At 45.1% G+C, this 16,490-nt stretch overlaps 1 protein-coding gene across 3 annotated transcripts in view; it reads left to right on the top strand.

Annotated features, from left to right (window-relative positions):
* Positions 1–12,782, top strand: part of LOC144154932 (uncharacterized) — a 73,555-nt gene extending 60,773 nt beyond the window's left edge. For all 3 annotated transcript variants that reach the window (XM_077686058.1, XM_077686057.1, XM_077686056.1), the window contains exons 18-21: positions 2,216–2,304; positions 2,427–2,495; positions 6,157–6,268; positions 11,930–12,782. In XM_077686058.1, the coding sequence (XP_077542184.1) occupies positions 2,216–2,304; positions 2,427–2,495; positions 6,157–6,268; positions 11,930–12,237 (578 nt within the window). In that variant the 3' untranslated portion in view covers positions 12,238–12,782. The remainder of the gene's footprint in view (positions 1–2,215; positions 2,305–2,426; positions 2,496–6,156; positions 6,269–11,929) is intronic.
* The last annotated feature ends 3,708 nt before the right edge of the window (positions 12,783–16,490 follow it).

The following is a 16,490-nucleotide window of genomic DNA, read 5'->3' as shown; positions in this document are numbered from 1 at the left end:
TTCATGTCATTGTGCTGATACAGGAAATACTGTGTGAGTAATAACACAAGTGTGCATGCCACCAATGTTCCTAACCTAGTCTAAACATCTCTGATGTGCGCGCACTCAGTGTAATCTTGTATCACAAAAATAAGAAATGCTAGCGTAGCAGGCACCACCTCAGTGAGAAAGTGCCACAAGCATGGTGTAAAGTACGACAGGCAGGCTAACGAACAGAAAGCATACATAGGTCAAGTGCCACACAATTTGAGGCAATGCATGCAGTTTTGCATACATAATTTATCAAAGATCATGCACGTACACTGAGGTACATAGAATATAGTAGTGTGTGCAAGTGTGTTTTAGCCTCGCAAAATGAGGTACCCTAGCCACAGCAAGCAGCTTGAGCGATCCGTAGGCCTGCCTATCTGAAACAGATGTGTGACACCATACTGCAGGAATCTATGCATCTTTATCAACTGGCACAAATGCTCGCATCTTTTTCTTCGAGACTAGTAACGGGAGCTAGCGTATGAATATAGCGGTGCAGTACCGGCTCCTCCACATGCCATGCTAGCATTTCCTTACTAAACCAATGCGACAGGTCCCGACATGAAGCCTAAACCTGAGCACACAGAGCTTTTACCTTATTGCTCCAAGGGGAGCCAGTGCTGTGATTAGATCTTCCATCAGTAAACATGCTGAGAAGTAACTAAGAAGTGAGTAAACACACTGAGTCCTGAGAAGAGCTGATATGTTGACAGCGCCAGGGCTCATAAAGGCGAGGAAAGGCGAACACACCATTTGCTGACACCTGAATAACTGTAGCCATCTTTCTCACTCTGCGTGAGCCTTTGCAAATGTGCTTTAAAAACAAGTAAGTGAGGTCTGTAAACAAGCAAGTGAAGCCCTGCAGGAAGTATGAAACTGGAACACCATGGGAGTGAAGTGCTTCTTGAGCCTTCCTTCCCAGCTTGCAGCAATGGCGAGGCCCTCATGTTCCCCCTCTCATGCCCTTACCCGCTCCAACTTCAACAGGAAACACCTTGCCCACCCAAAGCAACCTGCACAAGTTAGGGCAGGAATCCTCTTGTCACACTTGGAACTAGCAGTGCAGCATCGCGACACAAGTCCACTCAACGCTGTGTTTCCAAGTGCCATGGTAGAACAAATTCTATGCTGCCCAGTAGCAAGTCTGCAACTATGTTCTCTCTCAAAGGCCACTTCGCAACTATGCGGTAATCAAACCTGTGTACGAGTGGATCGTGTGAGTACCTGCCTTTGGCAAGTGAGACCTTTTTCTGCGAGCAGTTGACAGCTGGTGTGGGCACCACTGGCAGCAAGTGGCCACTTGCACCTGCCATCACCAAAGGGTGGCAAGGCCCACTCAACGCTCGCTGGGTGGGCCTCCTGACCTATGTATTTGTTATTTGCAAGATCCTTAGCAATAGAGTTCCCACAACAATTTCCGCACTTTCGTGAATCTGTGTGGTGGGGCGCAGCTATACCGTACAAGTCGGAATATACTAGGTCGACCGCCCTACCTTGCAGCCGAGAAATGGAAAAAAATCAAGCTAATGACCGACATATACGTCGAGAGGTGACTTTTCAGCAAACTTTTTAGTGAAAAATCTCGATCTAAATTCTGACATATACGGTATCATCAGTGTGCCTACTTCCACATGCGCCAGAACCGCAGCTCAGCTTAGAAACTTTTTCTCCTGATGAAATGTCCACTTGAACCACACCTGTTGGTGCACTGACGTAAGGTCGTAGTGCCCCTTGCACAGATAAATTTTTCTGGTTTGTCAGAATAAGTAATGAGGCTCCAATTAGTGCTAGCGCTCGCTCTTTTTTCTCTCCTATTTAGATCGAAATATGAGCTCCCTTCCTTTTTTTTGGTCTCACTGTTTGCAGCAAACAGAATTCGCTGGTTACCTGTAGCATAAACAAGGCAGGCAGCTGCAGTCCTATTTCATGGGTGACAAAAGGGTGTTGGCAAAGAGCTTTCTTTCTTGCCAACTGGGGTTTTTCTGTAACTGCTTCTACCAAGTCGTACCGCTGAGGGGGAATAATCTGGGATAATGCAGCAAGTCTTGTGGCCAGTGATCACACGATTGTTACAATTTTTGGAACCTCTTTAATATTGTCTCAATGGGTTTGAATGGGCTAAATTTTGTACCACTGCCTGCAACCAGTCGGAAGGGGAACGAGGTTTCTGCGCATCATGTTTCAGGTGTGAGGCACCAGCTGGAGGCTAAGCAGGTCCAGGTGGATTCGCTGAGCTCCAGGGTGCGGCATCTTGAGGCGACGCTTTCAAACCGGGTATGAAGCTTGAAGCTATAGTCTGTGCTAGACTTCTGATTCAGCAACCTTCTTCTTCTCTTTTTATTCTTTTCCTTTCTTCTCCGCACATCTGATTGTGTTCTTTCATTTTTTCCTTCCAGGATGCTAGGATGCATGATTTGAAGGATCAGTTTGCACGCATGGAGGCCATTCATAAGGAGCAGCTGAAGGTGTGTATCATAGTGGTTCTTTTTTTTTTTTTTTAATCTCTGGTCTAGTTTTCAGCAACCTTTCTGCAGTTGCGGTAGGCTCTTTCCCCCTTCTTTGTGCCATCTTCAAGGAAAGTGCTCAAAACGCGATACAAGTGCTCAAATCAAGTTCTCTGATAACGTGCCAGCATGTGATCAGAGCATGGTTAGTGCAGGTGCTGGAGACCATAGCTCAAAATGTGTATGCAGTGCTTGCTTGGGTCTATCAGATGGGCCACACTTCGTTGAGCTGGCCTAAGCAGGTTCGTTGATGCACAAATAATAAACACATGCGTGCCCTTGCATTGTGCTGCGATACACAATATGGACTAATCAATACTGGTCCTATGCTTGGTGCAAAAAGCAGATCTTATGCAATGGATCTTATACAGGACTTGTGGACTCCTGCTGTAATTTTTGAGGGTAGGGCAGAGGGAAACGGATTAGCTTATACAACAGTACGACATATAAACTGTAAAATGTTTCATAGCTCATTGTTGCTATTGTTGCCAGGTAAGTCCACATTTTTCAGTAGAAGCAAAACATTGGAACACCCATGTTGTGTTATTGTCCCCAATTGAAAAAATTCTGTGATAGCAACACTACAAAATAGCCAAAATCTGGTGCAGTGTGAAAAGCATTATTAAATAAAGCTAACTATGAGTTTCTGCTTTTCTTTTCTTTGTAATACGGGTATAAATAAGTAAATGCATATGCAGTGTTTTTTTAAGTGCTGCTGTGCACTTTGTAAATTGGTTGATTTTGTCTCGTAGAGAAAACTGAAAAAAAAAAATAAACTACAAGTTTTCTAAGTTTTGTCCCAATGCCAGCTAACCTAATCCAAGTGCCAATGAATCCAAGTATGGATGTAATCCATGAGCCATTCAATTTAATTCAATTGCCAGAAAGTCATGCAGGAGAGGTTGATGTGAAATTAAGCAAATCTTTGCCGACTTATGCTTCATTGTGTGGTGCTCACAATATATTGCGTCATTTCCAAATGACGTGTGTTGAAAAGTGCATTTGGGGTGTACGAAGGCATGTGATTGCTATGATTGATATGAATGTACCAACCTAAATGTACTGCAGTACAAAATGTAATGCGGAGGCAGCATATTCTTGGTGCCAAAGAACATATTCTGCCGTACTATTTTAAATGGTTGTAATGACTATGTGACTTGTGTTACTGGAAAATTGTTTAACCAGGTTATAGATTTTATGTTAGGAACATTATGTCCATGAACACTACGTACTTTCATACTTGTATTAACAAGTTAGTTCTCGTGACTGCGTGACTTTTGTCTCATAACTCAGCTGCTGTGTCGTCGTGGCCTTATTTATATTAAATTGAACCATTATGATTGCTTGTTTTTGTCTTATCATTCGGATGTCATAAAGTTATAGATTGCATTCTATGACTTGCACAGCTAAAATTGTTAAAACAGGGATATATTGACCATAAGTGCGTTATTTGTAGGCACCGTTACACTCGCAAATTAGTCATATCTACAGTCATATCTACGCCTAAGAAACAATTATGATTTCGCATGGCTTGAAGGGGCCATAAAGACAAGATACAACCTTGTTCAACTCTAAAGAACTAGCCTTTAGTAACTCACTCAGCTCTATTCGAATTATGAGACATTTTTTTACCAGAAGAATTGCAAGAAATATTGAAAAGCTTTCAAATTTGGTGCTACCCGGCGTTAGAGGCAGCAGTGACACAGTAGGGGGCCCAGCCATGGCAGTCGCTTGTCTGATGGAGGCGAAAAGCGAAACTCCATGTGCTCAAGATTTTGACGCACGTTAAAGATCCCCAGGTGGTCAAAATTAATCCGGAGCCCTCCACAACGGCGCACCTGTGTAGCATTGATGCGTTAAACCTCATAATCAATCAATCAGTTATCAGACACAATAGAGGGAGCACTAAAGACGTAGTTATCAGTGTGTGAACTGCACATTAGCATTCAAGTGATATGATCAGTCGGAACTTGATGCCACCCGCCGCAGTGGCTCAGTGGCTAAGGCGTTGCGCTGCTGAGCACAAGGTCGCGGGTTCGATTCCCGGCCGCGGCGGCCGCTTTTCTGATGGAGGCGAAAAGCAAAAACGCCCGTGTGTACGAGATTTCGGCGCACGTTAAAGATCCCCAGGTGGTCAAAATTAATCCGGAGCCCTCCACTACGGCACGCCTCATCGCCTGCGTTGCGTTGGCGCGTTAAACCCTACAATCAATCAATCAATCAACTTGATGCCCCACTACAATCGCACAGTCATGTTTCATGGTGGTGACTGGTCGGCGATGGCCTAGTTGCCCAAACAAAATTCAGTGATGCCATTGAGACCTCGCCAAAAAGTGGCTGTGGAGTCGCCACTGCTACAATCATTTTCCTTGATATCCAGATTATTTGTTTGAGGTTTCAGCAAAATTGGCATCATTGTTATCAAAACAAAGCAGTCTTTTCAATAAACCAAACTTGTATTTTGTCTTCATAGTTCTTTAACCTTGCAGTTTGGATGTTTCCAAGTAAATTGCTTGCTTTATGCCTTATTGATGTGGGCTGTTTTAAAATCTCATTGTCATATTGCATCGTGGCTGATATGGCTCAGAAATGGTCAGTAGCGTTTTCACTTCTCCAGCGTAAAATTTAATCGTTCACGCAAGTTTGTGGCTGCTGAAGTGTGAAGTGATGGCATGACCGTCTCTATTGCCCGTGTCTGGAAAAAATGGTACTGTAGGTCATTATGGCACATCGGCATTTAATTTTTGTGATCAGGGTACCTACCACCAGTGAATCAGAAGGTGCAGTGAAAACTTTGATTATGTGGGGAAACCTCTAATTAGAGCCCAAATGGCATGCTGCTGTTGTTTCTGAAGGTTATAACTAAATGCAATTTAAGTTACCTACATGTCAATCAGGTCCAAACAGGGCAATCTTGCCTTGCAGCACCAGCATGTTATGCTGCTTGGGACTAATTCATAACTTTGTGTTTAATGTAGCCAAGCTGCACTTTGTCACTCACATAACTTGTACCTACCTGTGTCTTAAAGAGTGCATGGGTACAGGAACATGTGAACAGTCAAATGACGCACAGGCAGGTCTGCAAAGTTTCGCCTAATTTCATACGAAACTCTCTTGCACTGCTTTTGCAGAGTTTGAATAAATGGGGTGGTACTTGACGGGGTGCATTTGGATTGAATTCACTGGTGTTTAGATTAAATTTTGCTGCTGTTTGAATTAGGTTAAACACCACTGTAATTGAATTGGCTAGCACATGGATTCATTGGAGTGGGAAAACCTTGGGGTAAAAATTCTAGCATGTGAAGAATATTCAATAAAAAAATGTTAAAGGTATACAAAAGGTTGCCTTCAGGTCTAGTGGTAGAAGGCTGCTACCACATGAGAAGAGACTGCTGCATTAGTGTCTTTGGTTTGTAGGGTATTATACTAAAACAGTGCACAAATGCAAAAAAGAAAAAAATTCAGGCATGATTTTTTAATCACACGACACAGTATGAAGTAAAATACGACAGCTCTTTCTGGCTGAGCACAAGCTTTGTGAGTAGACATGCATGGCCTGGTGCGTGCCAGAAAGAGCTTGTTGGAGCTGCCGACTTCTCGTGGTTGTTCCCTGTCTGGGCAGAGCAAAGAGGACCGGATTGCTGCCCTGTCCAGCCTGTGCCAGAGGATGGAGGTGCATCTGGTGGAAGCCCGCTACTGCACTGACCAGAAGCGAGGAGAGTCGGGCTCAGAAGGTGAGAGGCTTGCTATGCTGTGTCAGCACTCTTTTGTCACGTAGTGTTTCTGACCGTCTCATCGATTCAGTGATGCTGCAATCATACGCCTGAAGGGTAATTGTGGCTGGTGGTGTATTTGGGTTGGCAGCTAGTGCCTTTCGCATAGTACTTGGGATAGTACTTGTTCATTCATTTTTAGACACCCCTCCCTGTCGCTCCCTTGCTAGATCAGCAGTGGTATATTGACCATTGGGGTCACCCTATCTTGTGAAATGAAAGCCGCCGGCTGTGTCTTTCTAAGAAGTGGCAAGTAACTGTGCTTAAAGGGACACTGAAGTTTATTTGTCAAGCTCCTGTTTTTGCTTGCATTGCATAGACTGGGTCAAATAAGCACTCATCGTTTAGCCGGTCAATAAGGCGGTATTTATTTTATAAAGCCCGAAAGAAGAAAAACTACCATGCGCAGTTTTCCGTGGCCGCACCAACTAACGCAATGACGTCCATACAAGGTGCCGCGTGATTGGATGATGTTCAGGAGTACAATTCAAACCTGTTTCGGTTCTGTGAAACAACATGCCCGGTATTTGATGTTATCATTGGCTGGGCATTCTCAATATCTCAGTAATGGGCATACCGTACTTCTGCCATGTTGTCAGCTGTAAAATGTGTCATATTAGCTACCAGCACGGCTTGAATTGTAACAATCACTAGCCGAGGCATACGCAGTGGATGAACGCCCTCCGCGCCACTGGAGACAATCAAATGCACTGCGCTTTTCCCCCACCTTTGGAGCTCGCGAACACGTAAGAGACGTGTTCGCACCATGGCCGAGGGTCGGCTGATTTGGGACTGTGCCCGAAAGCAGTCGGTCCTTATGGCAACACCATGCCAACGAGAACTTGCCAGCTTGTCAGTGTCAGTCTGCACCCATTCTGCGAACCCGCTCATGGAGCAATAAACGTTACAGTGCAAAAATGGGGAATTTAGTATGGAAAACATTGCCCAAACACAAATAAATGAACTTTAAAAAAAAAAAGTGCTATTGGGGATTCAAACTTGTGAAGTGTAAAACAATAGACCTAGTGCACCAGACCACTTGGCCACAAGCCAGAGCTGCCAGGGGCGGAAACATAAAGTATATAATATATAGCCAGTTTCCATTTTTATTTAGTTTTAGCATTCCAAGCAGCTTAGATGCCTATTTCTTGAATAGTGCTCGTGCAGTAAGCGTCCCCCAAATTTTCACAAATATCTCATCTCTAGCGACTGCAGTCATTAGGCAAAAAAGCGATCGCAAATGTGTGGTCGTGCTGCTGACCGCTGTGCTAGTTCACCCAGTGCAAAAAAGGCTTCCCACACTTTGGTTTTATGCTTTACGATAAAAGTTTCACTTGATTTTAATTCCTTAGTACCTATATTAACTTCGCTAACTCGTCTCCCGCCTTCGATTGGCCTTAGATTTTTCTACTCGCGTACCAGTCAGCGAAGCATCGCATGTGCGCTTGTGTGAATCGACTTGAACTTAGAGCTTGATACAGTCTACAAACTAACAAACTAAGGCACATTCTTCCTGGCACAAGCATGTCGTGGCATAGTGTCTAGTGAGCAAATGAATTGCGACTACCCGCCGATGGCCGGCCGACTAACGCGGCCTTGCCGATTGAATCTGTAGGAGGGTCTCAAACTGTGCAGTTGCGCAGTCAAGCCGAGATAAATTAAGTTTTCCTGCACTCCATCTCACAAGCTGGTTGCATGCAGTTTAGTAAAAAGCTATGAAGCGCGCAGTGGCGGTGCCCCTACACAGCGCCATACAGTGCTCTCATTGCGCGTCCTGTTCATTGCCATCGTCGTTGATCGTTGGGCAGATCGATGTAACTTAAGGCCGACCTGGAGGCCTTAGTGCTGGTTGTCCCTTTGGCCTTAGTATTGCAAGTTGTGTTTTACTTTCTGCCTAGGGAAAAAGTGCTGCGCTAAGCAATTCTGCATAATTTAGTGCCTAACAGTGCTTAGCTTAGTGATGGAATCAAGGAATAGAAGGTGCTGTGGTGCTGTATAATAGAAGGTGCAGTGGTGCTACTATATGGTGCTGTGCAGGGACGCCGCTGCTGCCTGCTTCGCAGCTTTCACCGTGCTGCAACTGGCTTGCGAGATGGAGCACAAAAATACCCTGGGCTGGTGCTCATAGTGTTGTGTATGGGCAGCCTCCCACAATTTTGGCAGAACATTTAAACATGCACCCAAACCAAGTGTCTGCTGCGCTGAGCACTTGGGTTAAATTTCGGTGATCCTGTGCTTTGGCACACTTTAGGAGAACGATGGTGGTCACCACTAGAAGCTTGTGTTTTTGCAACACTGGTCATGTAATGGGCTTTTGCAGTCACCAAGGGGTGCAATTATAAAGCTGTAAAAAAAATCTGTTATCGCGAAATGCTTTCCTATACACTTTGCTCGAGGAGAAGTTGTTTAGACTAAGTGTGCGCAGCTGCGACAGGCAAAGGAGCTGAATGCTCAAGCAGCTTACAAGAAGCACTTCTACTACTCTTGTGATGAAACGTAGGTTAAGGTATCTTTAGAACAAACAGATGAGCATAGATGAACATCCTAGCATGCCAGTATGCTGAAGGTAATGCTAATTGACTAATAGTGTCAGGATCAACAGAGCTTGCTGACAGTAAGCAAACAGTGCAAAGATGACACCTGCCTTGCTGGAATTGCAAAAAAAAAAAACTGTCAAATTGCAAGCATTTTTTCCCAGTGACCCATAGTGAGGCAGCGATCTATTAATGCAACGCAAGGGATGGCAGTGATCGCAGGTAGGCATAGGAGAGGGATTGAAAACTGTGCAGCATAGTTGTGAGCTTTAAAGGGACCCTGCAACACTTGCCATCGACTACTAGTAATGTATTTTGGGATAAAGTCTATTGTCCCAGAAATCTCCTCCCGCAAGAATTATGAAAATCCGTTCACAATTAACGAAACTACGCGCGATGAGAAATCGCGCATAATCGTTCCCTCTCAACTCGAGCGCGGACAAGGCGACGAAAGCTGCGCGCTCTCTCCCGGAGAGGGGGGCGGCTCGCGGCGTTCTCTTCGGCGGCCTTCGATATAGCACATGCCGGGTGGTTTTCTCCTTTTCTCCGCAATGCGGAGGGGCCTATTTCCGGTCTGGTGCCACAAAAAAGCAGGCATGGGTGCCTGCTCGCAAGTGCGTGCTCGGGCTGGTAGGGCGTTTTTGAAGCAATAAACGTTTGTAGTCGAGTGGTCCCGTTGAAAGGGAAGTATTGAGCTCATCACTCAAACTCCGCTCGCACTCAAAACACAAAAGAAACGGCAAAACTGTGCCTACAGGTTCAGGCATAGAAGAGGTTCGTACACAGCGATGACGACGACGGAAATGGGAGAATCTACCCGCGAAGTTGACCAGTGACAGCCGATCGGGCAGCCATGGCCTATGTGACGTCCCTCAGGCCATGCATAATGAGGACAACTGAAGAGAGAGCGGTTTGTTTTTCCGCGTCTTTCACATCGATTTGCGCGCTCACCGCTTCACGTGCACGTGTAATATTTGGCTCAGGTATTCCTGGCAGTGTAATCTAAACGTTGCGCAGGTTTACTTGCACTGCTCAAAGAGTGTTGCAGGGTCCCTTTAAGCTGTTCATAAAAAAAAGTGGTATTTAGTTGAGATGTTCTGTGCGAGTGCAAGGCTGTTCATATTTTTAATCTTAAGGGTTGTTGGTAAACATTGAAAGTGGCAAATAGTCCTTTCACTCGTTTCTGATGTTGTTCATATGTTTACCGAAGCACCCTTAAGATTAAAAATAAGAACAGCCTTGCACTTGCACTGAACTTCTGAACTAAACACCCACTAAACACCCCCTTTTTCTATGAGCAGCAAAAACCTCACAACTACACTGCAAAGATCTCAATCCCTCTCCTGAACACTGAAGGTGGCAAATAGAACTTTGACTTATTTCTGATGTTTCTTTTGTGTGTTTTCAGGGAATATATCTATACTCGTGAACAAGTTAAGAACGGCAATAGCTCATGCATGTTATCACTCCGCCGAAGCAGCAGAGCCAGATGTCAACGGGCGCGCGAGTTTTGAAAGGAGATTGCTATGAATGCGTGATATCGTCTGCCTTTTCTCACTTAGTTTGTTTGTCGTCGCTGCAGCAGTTTATAAGCATATTAGGTCCCCGAAATCATAGAAACGGCTCGTCCCATGTTCAAAATATTCCCACTAATGCACTACTTGCGCCGTGCAGAGTAACATCCGGCTGCGGTGATGAGGCACAGAGGCAACTTCCGTTGCCGTTTTTAAGTTGTACCTGAGTATAGCAATAAATTAGTCTGCTTGTTTCCTTATACAGTAGACTCTCGATAAACGGAACTTGAAGGGACCGAAAAAATTAGTTCCGTTTACCGAGATCGATGTATGAAAGCGCAAATTTATGTGCGTACACACTATCAATACCATTTCATGGAACTCGAAGCATCAGAAGGTGAATGCAGCTGATAGTTTTTCAGAAAGCATGAAAACTAAAAGAGGTTTAGGCACAGCACTCACAAAGTTAATTTGGCAACAGTGAGTCCCTGAGCATCAAATGCATCAAATATGTTTGTTTGAGTCTTTGCAACGGCATCTTCACGGAGGCTAGAGGCCTCAACTTTGCGAATGCTTACGAGCCACCGAATTTAGAAGACGGCAACGCGGTAATGAAGCGCGAATAGCACCACGATGGCACGAACGAGGCAATAGGAGCAGAGCCCCGTAATCTCGCCGTCTTAAATCGAGACCATAAGACTAGAACAAGAACTGCGATGTTGCATTCGTTGCGCTAACACGGCTGACCACTAACGAGACGAGGCTTACGAGGAGGGAGGAAAAAAAAAAAACAATCACGAAACAGCCGGAACCGTAAAAAGCTGATTCTCATGCCAATTGGTTTCACAAGAAGTTATATTTCTGGTTCGATTTAAACGGTGACGTGGAAACTTTAGTTCCGATTACCGAGAGTTTTTTTACGTTATCTGAATACAAAACCAACCAACTTACAGGTTACTGTTCCGTTTAAGCGGCAATTCCGTTTAAGCGATTTCCGATTATCGAGATTCTACTGTACTATTAAAAAAAAAAGAACACATCAGTGGCCAAGCGTCACCGCAGCAGAAACCCGACACTGAAAGGTTTAAAGGGACCATGAAGACAACGCCCAACTTTGCTTTATTCAAAAATATTACCTGTTGCAGTAACAAAAATGCCAAATTTAGCACTAACTGTGTTTTAATTAAACTAAATAACTAGGAAAAAAAGGAAGTGTGGTGATGCCACAAAGACCTTCCCACGCCATTCCAGTGTTGTCGCAACATACACCCCCTGTTCTCAGATCTTGCCAATAAAAAGCCAGATGTCATTGCATGTTTGAAAAATGAACTGATTGTGGCTTAAATAGGGCTTTTTTTGGGGGGGGGGGGGCAGTAAGAAAATTTTAAGTGGCTACAGTATGAAAATGTGCGACACTAACAATGATTCCGTGGCTGGGTACCTGGCACCACCTCAGGATAGCCACTCACACTTCAGAGGTGCCTCTTTAGCTTATGCGGTTGTTAACCTAATTTATTGAAAATGTGGGACAAAATTTTGCATTCACTCTTCATGTGCTCATCTTTTCCCTGCAGCTTCGGGTGGATTCGATGACGTGTGTGCCAGCATGGAGCTCGAAGGGAACAGTCCAACAGTCAACCCCTCGGGGCTGCTGGGGTCCTACACATCGCACACCGAGATGACGCCCGTTTCAGACATGCTCAAGGAAGCCGAGCTGGCCCTGGGCTCCCCTGAGCGACGGACCCGAAGCAGCGTGCAGTTCGAGGAGCTGGAGTTGGCCGGCATGGTTGAGGCCACCGCAGAAAGGCCTCAGGCACATGCCCCAGGCGCAAACGCTCGTGGCTTGCAGCAGGCAGCTACTACAAGCGAGCCTAAAATATAGGAACACAACTTTGGACTGAGCAAATTTAAAACGGAGGCACGTTTTGTGCCCACTGAGCTGGGAAAAATGCTTAGTAGGTATCGGTATGGCAGATGTTAATGAGGCAACTATTTTTTTTATCAACTATGTGTTAGCTTGCTGATGACAGTAGACACTTCAGCAAAAACAAAAAAGGTTTTTTTTTACAAGCTATTTTTTTTTCTAATTGTTTCAGGCAAAACAAAATTTTAAGCGTAGCCGCACTAGCAAACCACTTAGCAGTATCTTCAGCTGGGCTGCACTGGTAGAAAATCAATTTCATAAATCTGAAATGCGGTGACACTGGAGATGTGTGGTGTACTTTGGCATTGAAAGCGAATAAAAACACCACCAGTGCATCCCAGCTAAAGGTGCTGTAAGCTGCGAATGTTTGTACATGGCTTCAGCCCTCCGCTGGGTTTGTCATTTCTTTCATCTTGACATCACTGTTTGACACTTTGTGTTCAGCAGGGGAAGAGGAGTTGTGTTGATATGGAAGTGTTATTAATAAAGTTTTTGTACATATACACAGTCTGGTATGGCTTATTTTGTGTAACTTGTAGTGCAGTGTTTGCAGTGCTTGGATGGATGGGGCTAGTGCCAGTAAGTTGGCTACACTCGATTATTTAGTAGCTCTAGTTTGGGCTAAAGAACCCACATCATGGTTGTTTAGGCAGCAGTAGTTGCAGCTCCTCTTTGTCTTAGTGTTCTTTGCCCTCTACCTCTCTGTCAATAGATATCAATATGTGAGGTGGAAAATGCTTCAAATTGGTTATTTTCAGTTCAGGTAAAAAAAAAACAGGTCGGATATATGCACAGCTGTAACATATTGCCTTGTGAATCGAGTCATTAAAAGGATAAAGTGCCTCGCAGGCTGTAAAAGAAATATGCCTTGTCAACTTTGCTATATTCTTAATTAAAATGAACCTTTCTAGTGTAATTCTGCAGTTTTAGTTGCAAAAGTTCTATGCAAATGGATGCTTTATTCATACTTGTACCTCAGTAGGCGGCTAGCTTCTCGGTCATTGGAGCAGGTCTCCATTAAAGTTTTTGAGGACTTCTGAATTCAATGAGGATGTGCAACTGTCACATGGCCATTTTTTGAGGGCCATTGAGAAGTATCGTGGCTTTGCCTAGCCAGTTGGATCCACTAACAGGCTCTCGGCACGCTGCAAGTGACAGTTCAGCAGTGTTCTGCAAGCTTGATTGAAGTGTTGGATAGAGCCATGACTATTGAAGTGTTGGATAGAGCCATGACTATTGAAGTGTTGGATAGAGCCATGTGACATAGGCCCGGTCACTAAGCGAGTTCTGTTGCTGTCAGTTCAAATGGAAATGGCCACCTGATGGGAGCACGAGGTAAAATTCGTGCTGTTTCAGAAGTCGGCCAAAGTTGACCTGTGGCATATGTGCACCTATAAAAGGATTTTTTGTCAAATTCCAGCTGCACTATTCTTTTTTGTGAAGTACTCCCAGTTCACTATTTGGGTGATCAATAGTAATCAATGCATGCAAGATTTCAACACTGGTACTTAGCATGCTTCACTGGCCAGGAATTTTTGTATGCATCTGCTACTACATTGTCTGTGAGCACGTAACCGTATTCCGCTCTATTTTTCTTTGCTTGTAAAACCTTCTGGTATAGAATTAGGCTTTTTATGATAAGCATTGATCAATTTCAGCACTGAAATGAAACTCTTCAGCTGACTTGTTGGTGAAGTCTTGTTTGATATTTAACTGTGCAAAAAATTTATGGGCCATTCGGAATGACCCAGAAAATAGCACACGATTGAGGAGTCTGAAATTGGTGACCTCCCTGGAAATGAGGAAGACCAGAGCTGTAAGCTGGCTTTCCATATACCCCCTCCCCCCATATCGAACAAAGCCAAATAGCCCCGGTCCTCCAGAAGCCTGTCAACTATTACAGTGTGTCTACTAACCTGGAAAACAGGGAGAACCGGGGATTCTCAGGGATTTTGAATAGTCTGGAAAAACTCGGCGAAAACTCGTGGAATGATAGACATGGCACCAATCCAGTGACCCCACATAAAAACTCTCATGTACCAAAAACGTGGATACAATCGTACACAAGAAGGGGTGGTATGGCAGGCCCATGTTCATTTGGGGAAAGTTTAAATATCATGAGACCACAGTATACACCGACACCGGGATGAAAGCACGAGGCCCCAATTGTCGTAGTTGACTACTCTGGCAATCTTTGTGACTGTGTGACCCTCCAACATACATGAACAAAGAAGTGGAAGTGGGAGCCATCCTGTTGGCAATCCGAATAGCGGAATTATCAAATAGAAGTGTAACATCATTAGAGACTCACAAAAGACATTAAACAGTTTTTTGGAGGCAGAATACCAAGTGCTTCGGTAAGATATTCCCATCCTTAATGCAGAAAGTTAGCAACGTCACCTGGACAGTCGTATGCAATGGTCTGGAAGCGAATGATGCAGTATGCAAGAGGCACATGAACTTGCATACCTTGCTCCTTGGTACCATGACTACCACACTGCAAACATTAACAACAAATCCTCATCCTATGCCTAGGACAACAATCTTTCCCCTTGCTACAACGAGGTCTCAACGCAGAAGAATCCCAAACTCTGTGGACGAAAAACATCCGCAGTTATCATAAAATCCATGTGCATTAATAAGGTGTTCAGTGGGAACATCAGACATTAACTTGAAACTCTGCTAAAATAGGGGAAACATCCACCCTCTTGCGTGCAATATAGCCATGTCCAAGGGTATGGCCATGGGGGAACAACTCAAGCATAACATATTCCACTTCTTCGAGGCATGGGAGGCAGATTTGATCAGCTCGGTACCTCACGATCAGTGCGAGCAGATTGAGAGGGCAAGGGAAGGAGCTTCTGCATCTGCTGTGGACTCAGGTTCCACCTTTGGGCTCCCTGCCATCTCTTTACCTGGTTTCATAAACCACAACTATTTCTTCCTGAACAAAGATCTTTTCTCTCTCCCTCCCTTCCTGTCTCTCTTTCTCTGAAAAAAGCAAAGAATGTTCAGCCCGGGCTAGAAATCACAGAATAAACATTTTTATTCTGTGATTTGACCAACACTTTGCATTTGCAACCTTTCAAGATCACATTTTAAAGGGGTCCTGAAATACCTTCCGCCGATGCATGGATGTACATGTACCCAAATAAAGCAATGTATTTGCAATCTCCTCCCGCAAGAATTTTGTTAAAGCGATGAGTATTAGCTGAGAAATCGTAAATCAAAAACCGCGCATTATCGTCGCTCCGCGTTTCCTCCTCCTTTCGACTTACTCTCCGCTGTTGACGGCGCGCGAGCTTTGCCTCCCATGATGCTGCGCTCCGCAGCGGTGACGTACTTCCGCTATTGTGCTGCTACGTCGTCTGCTACGGGCAAGCTTTGTTGACACCATGAATCCCGCACTTCGCTCAAGGCTGGAAAACCGAACGAAAAATCTGGCCGCATGTGTGCGGCGGCCTGGCCTTGCCCTTTCGCGGTGTTCGTTGGTGCAGTTGCTATCGGTGGCACGTGACTTTTTATCGGCGGCGAACTCGCAGCCGTACGGAGAAGATCGTGCGCTCGTTCCCTTTGATGCACCGACACTGTTTATCCAAAAAGTGCCGTATCAGATGTGGCCCCGCTGGTGCCGGGTCTTATTTTGCGGCGGTCGTAATTCCTGCCGGCGGCATGTGAAAAAGACATTTTAAATCGATACAGAACCCGTGCACAAAACCCTTCAATCATGTGACCAGTTCAGCTTGGGGCGACGCGTGGTGGAGAGCGGCAACGTTGGCAAAGCATGCTCCACCGCGGCTCTGAGCTTTCTAGCGCTGGAGCGAGCGCCACTTCTTTGAGAATCTCAAAAATCGGTTGCCTTGACAACAAGGCACAAACCACTGTAGAAGTCAGTTACAGTTGCGTGTTCCCGGTTCAGCTCGGGGCCCCACCTCGCGACATGTGGGCACTGCAGGCGTACCACCCACTCCCATTGGGAAGTGCGAGATGCGTTTGACATTACAGGAGGCGATGGTGTGTGTGTGTTGGGGATGTCTTTGTTTCGCGATGCAATGCGACGTTGTGCTTCTGCGGGTGGATAGTGCTTCCCATGGTCTGGGTTATCTTTCTCGAGCGACGTACGACTCAACTTCGCATGGGGTATGTGCAGTGTGCGTGGCTAAAAGCCATCTCGGCTTGTGCGCCGGAGTTAAGTGACTGGCTGTTCGTCC

Source organism: Haemaphysalis longicornis, unplaced genomic scaffold (genome assembly GCF_048455015.1).
Source record: "Haemaphysalis longicornis isolate Haplotype H1 unplaced genomic scaffold, Haemaphysalis longicornis Haplotype H1 scaffold_1, whole genome shotgun sequence".
Taxonomy (NCBI): Eukaryota; Metazoa; Arthropoda; class Arachnida; order Ixodida; family Ixodidae; genus Haemaphysalis; species Haemaphysalis longicornis.
Note: the sequence above shows the minus strand (reverse complement) of the source record. Positions and strands in the feature narration are given on the sequence as shown.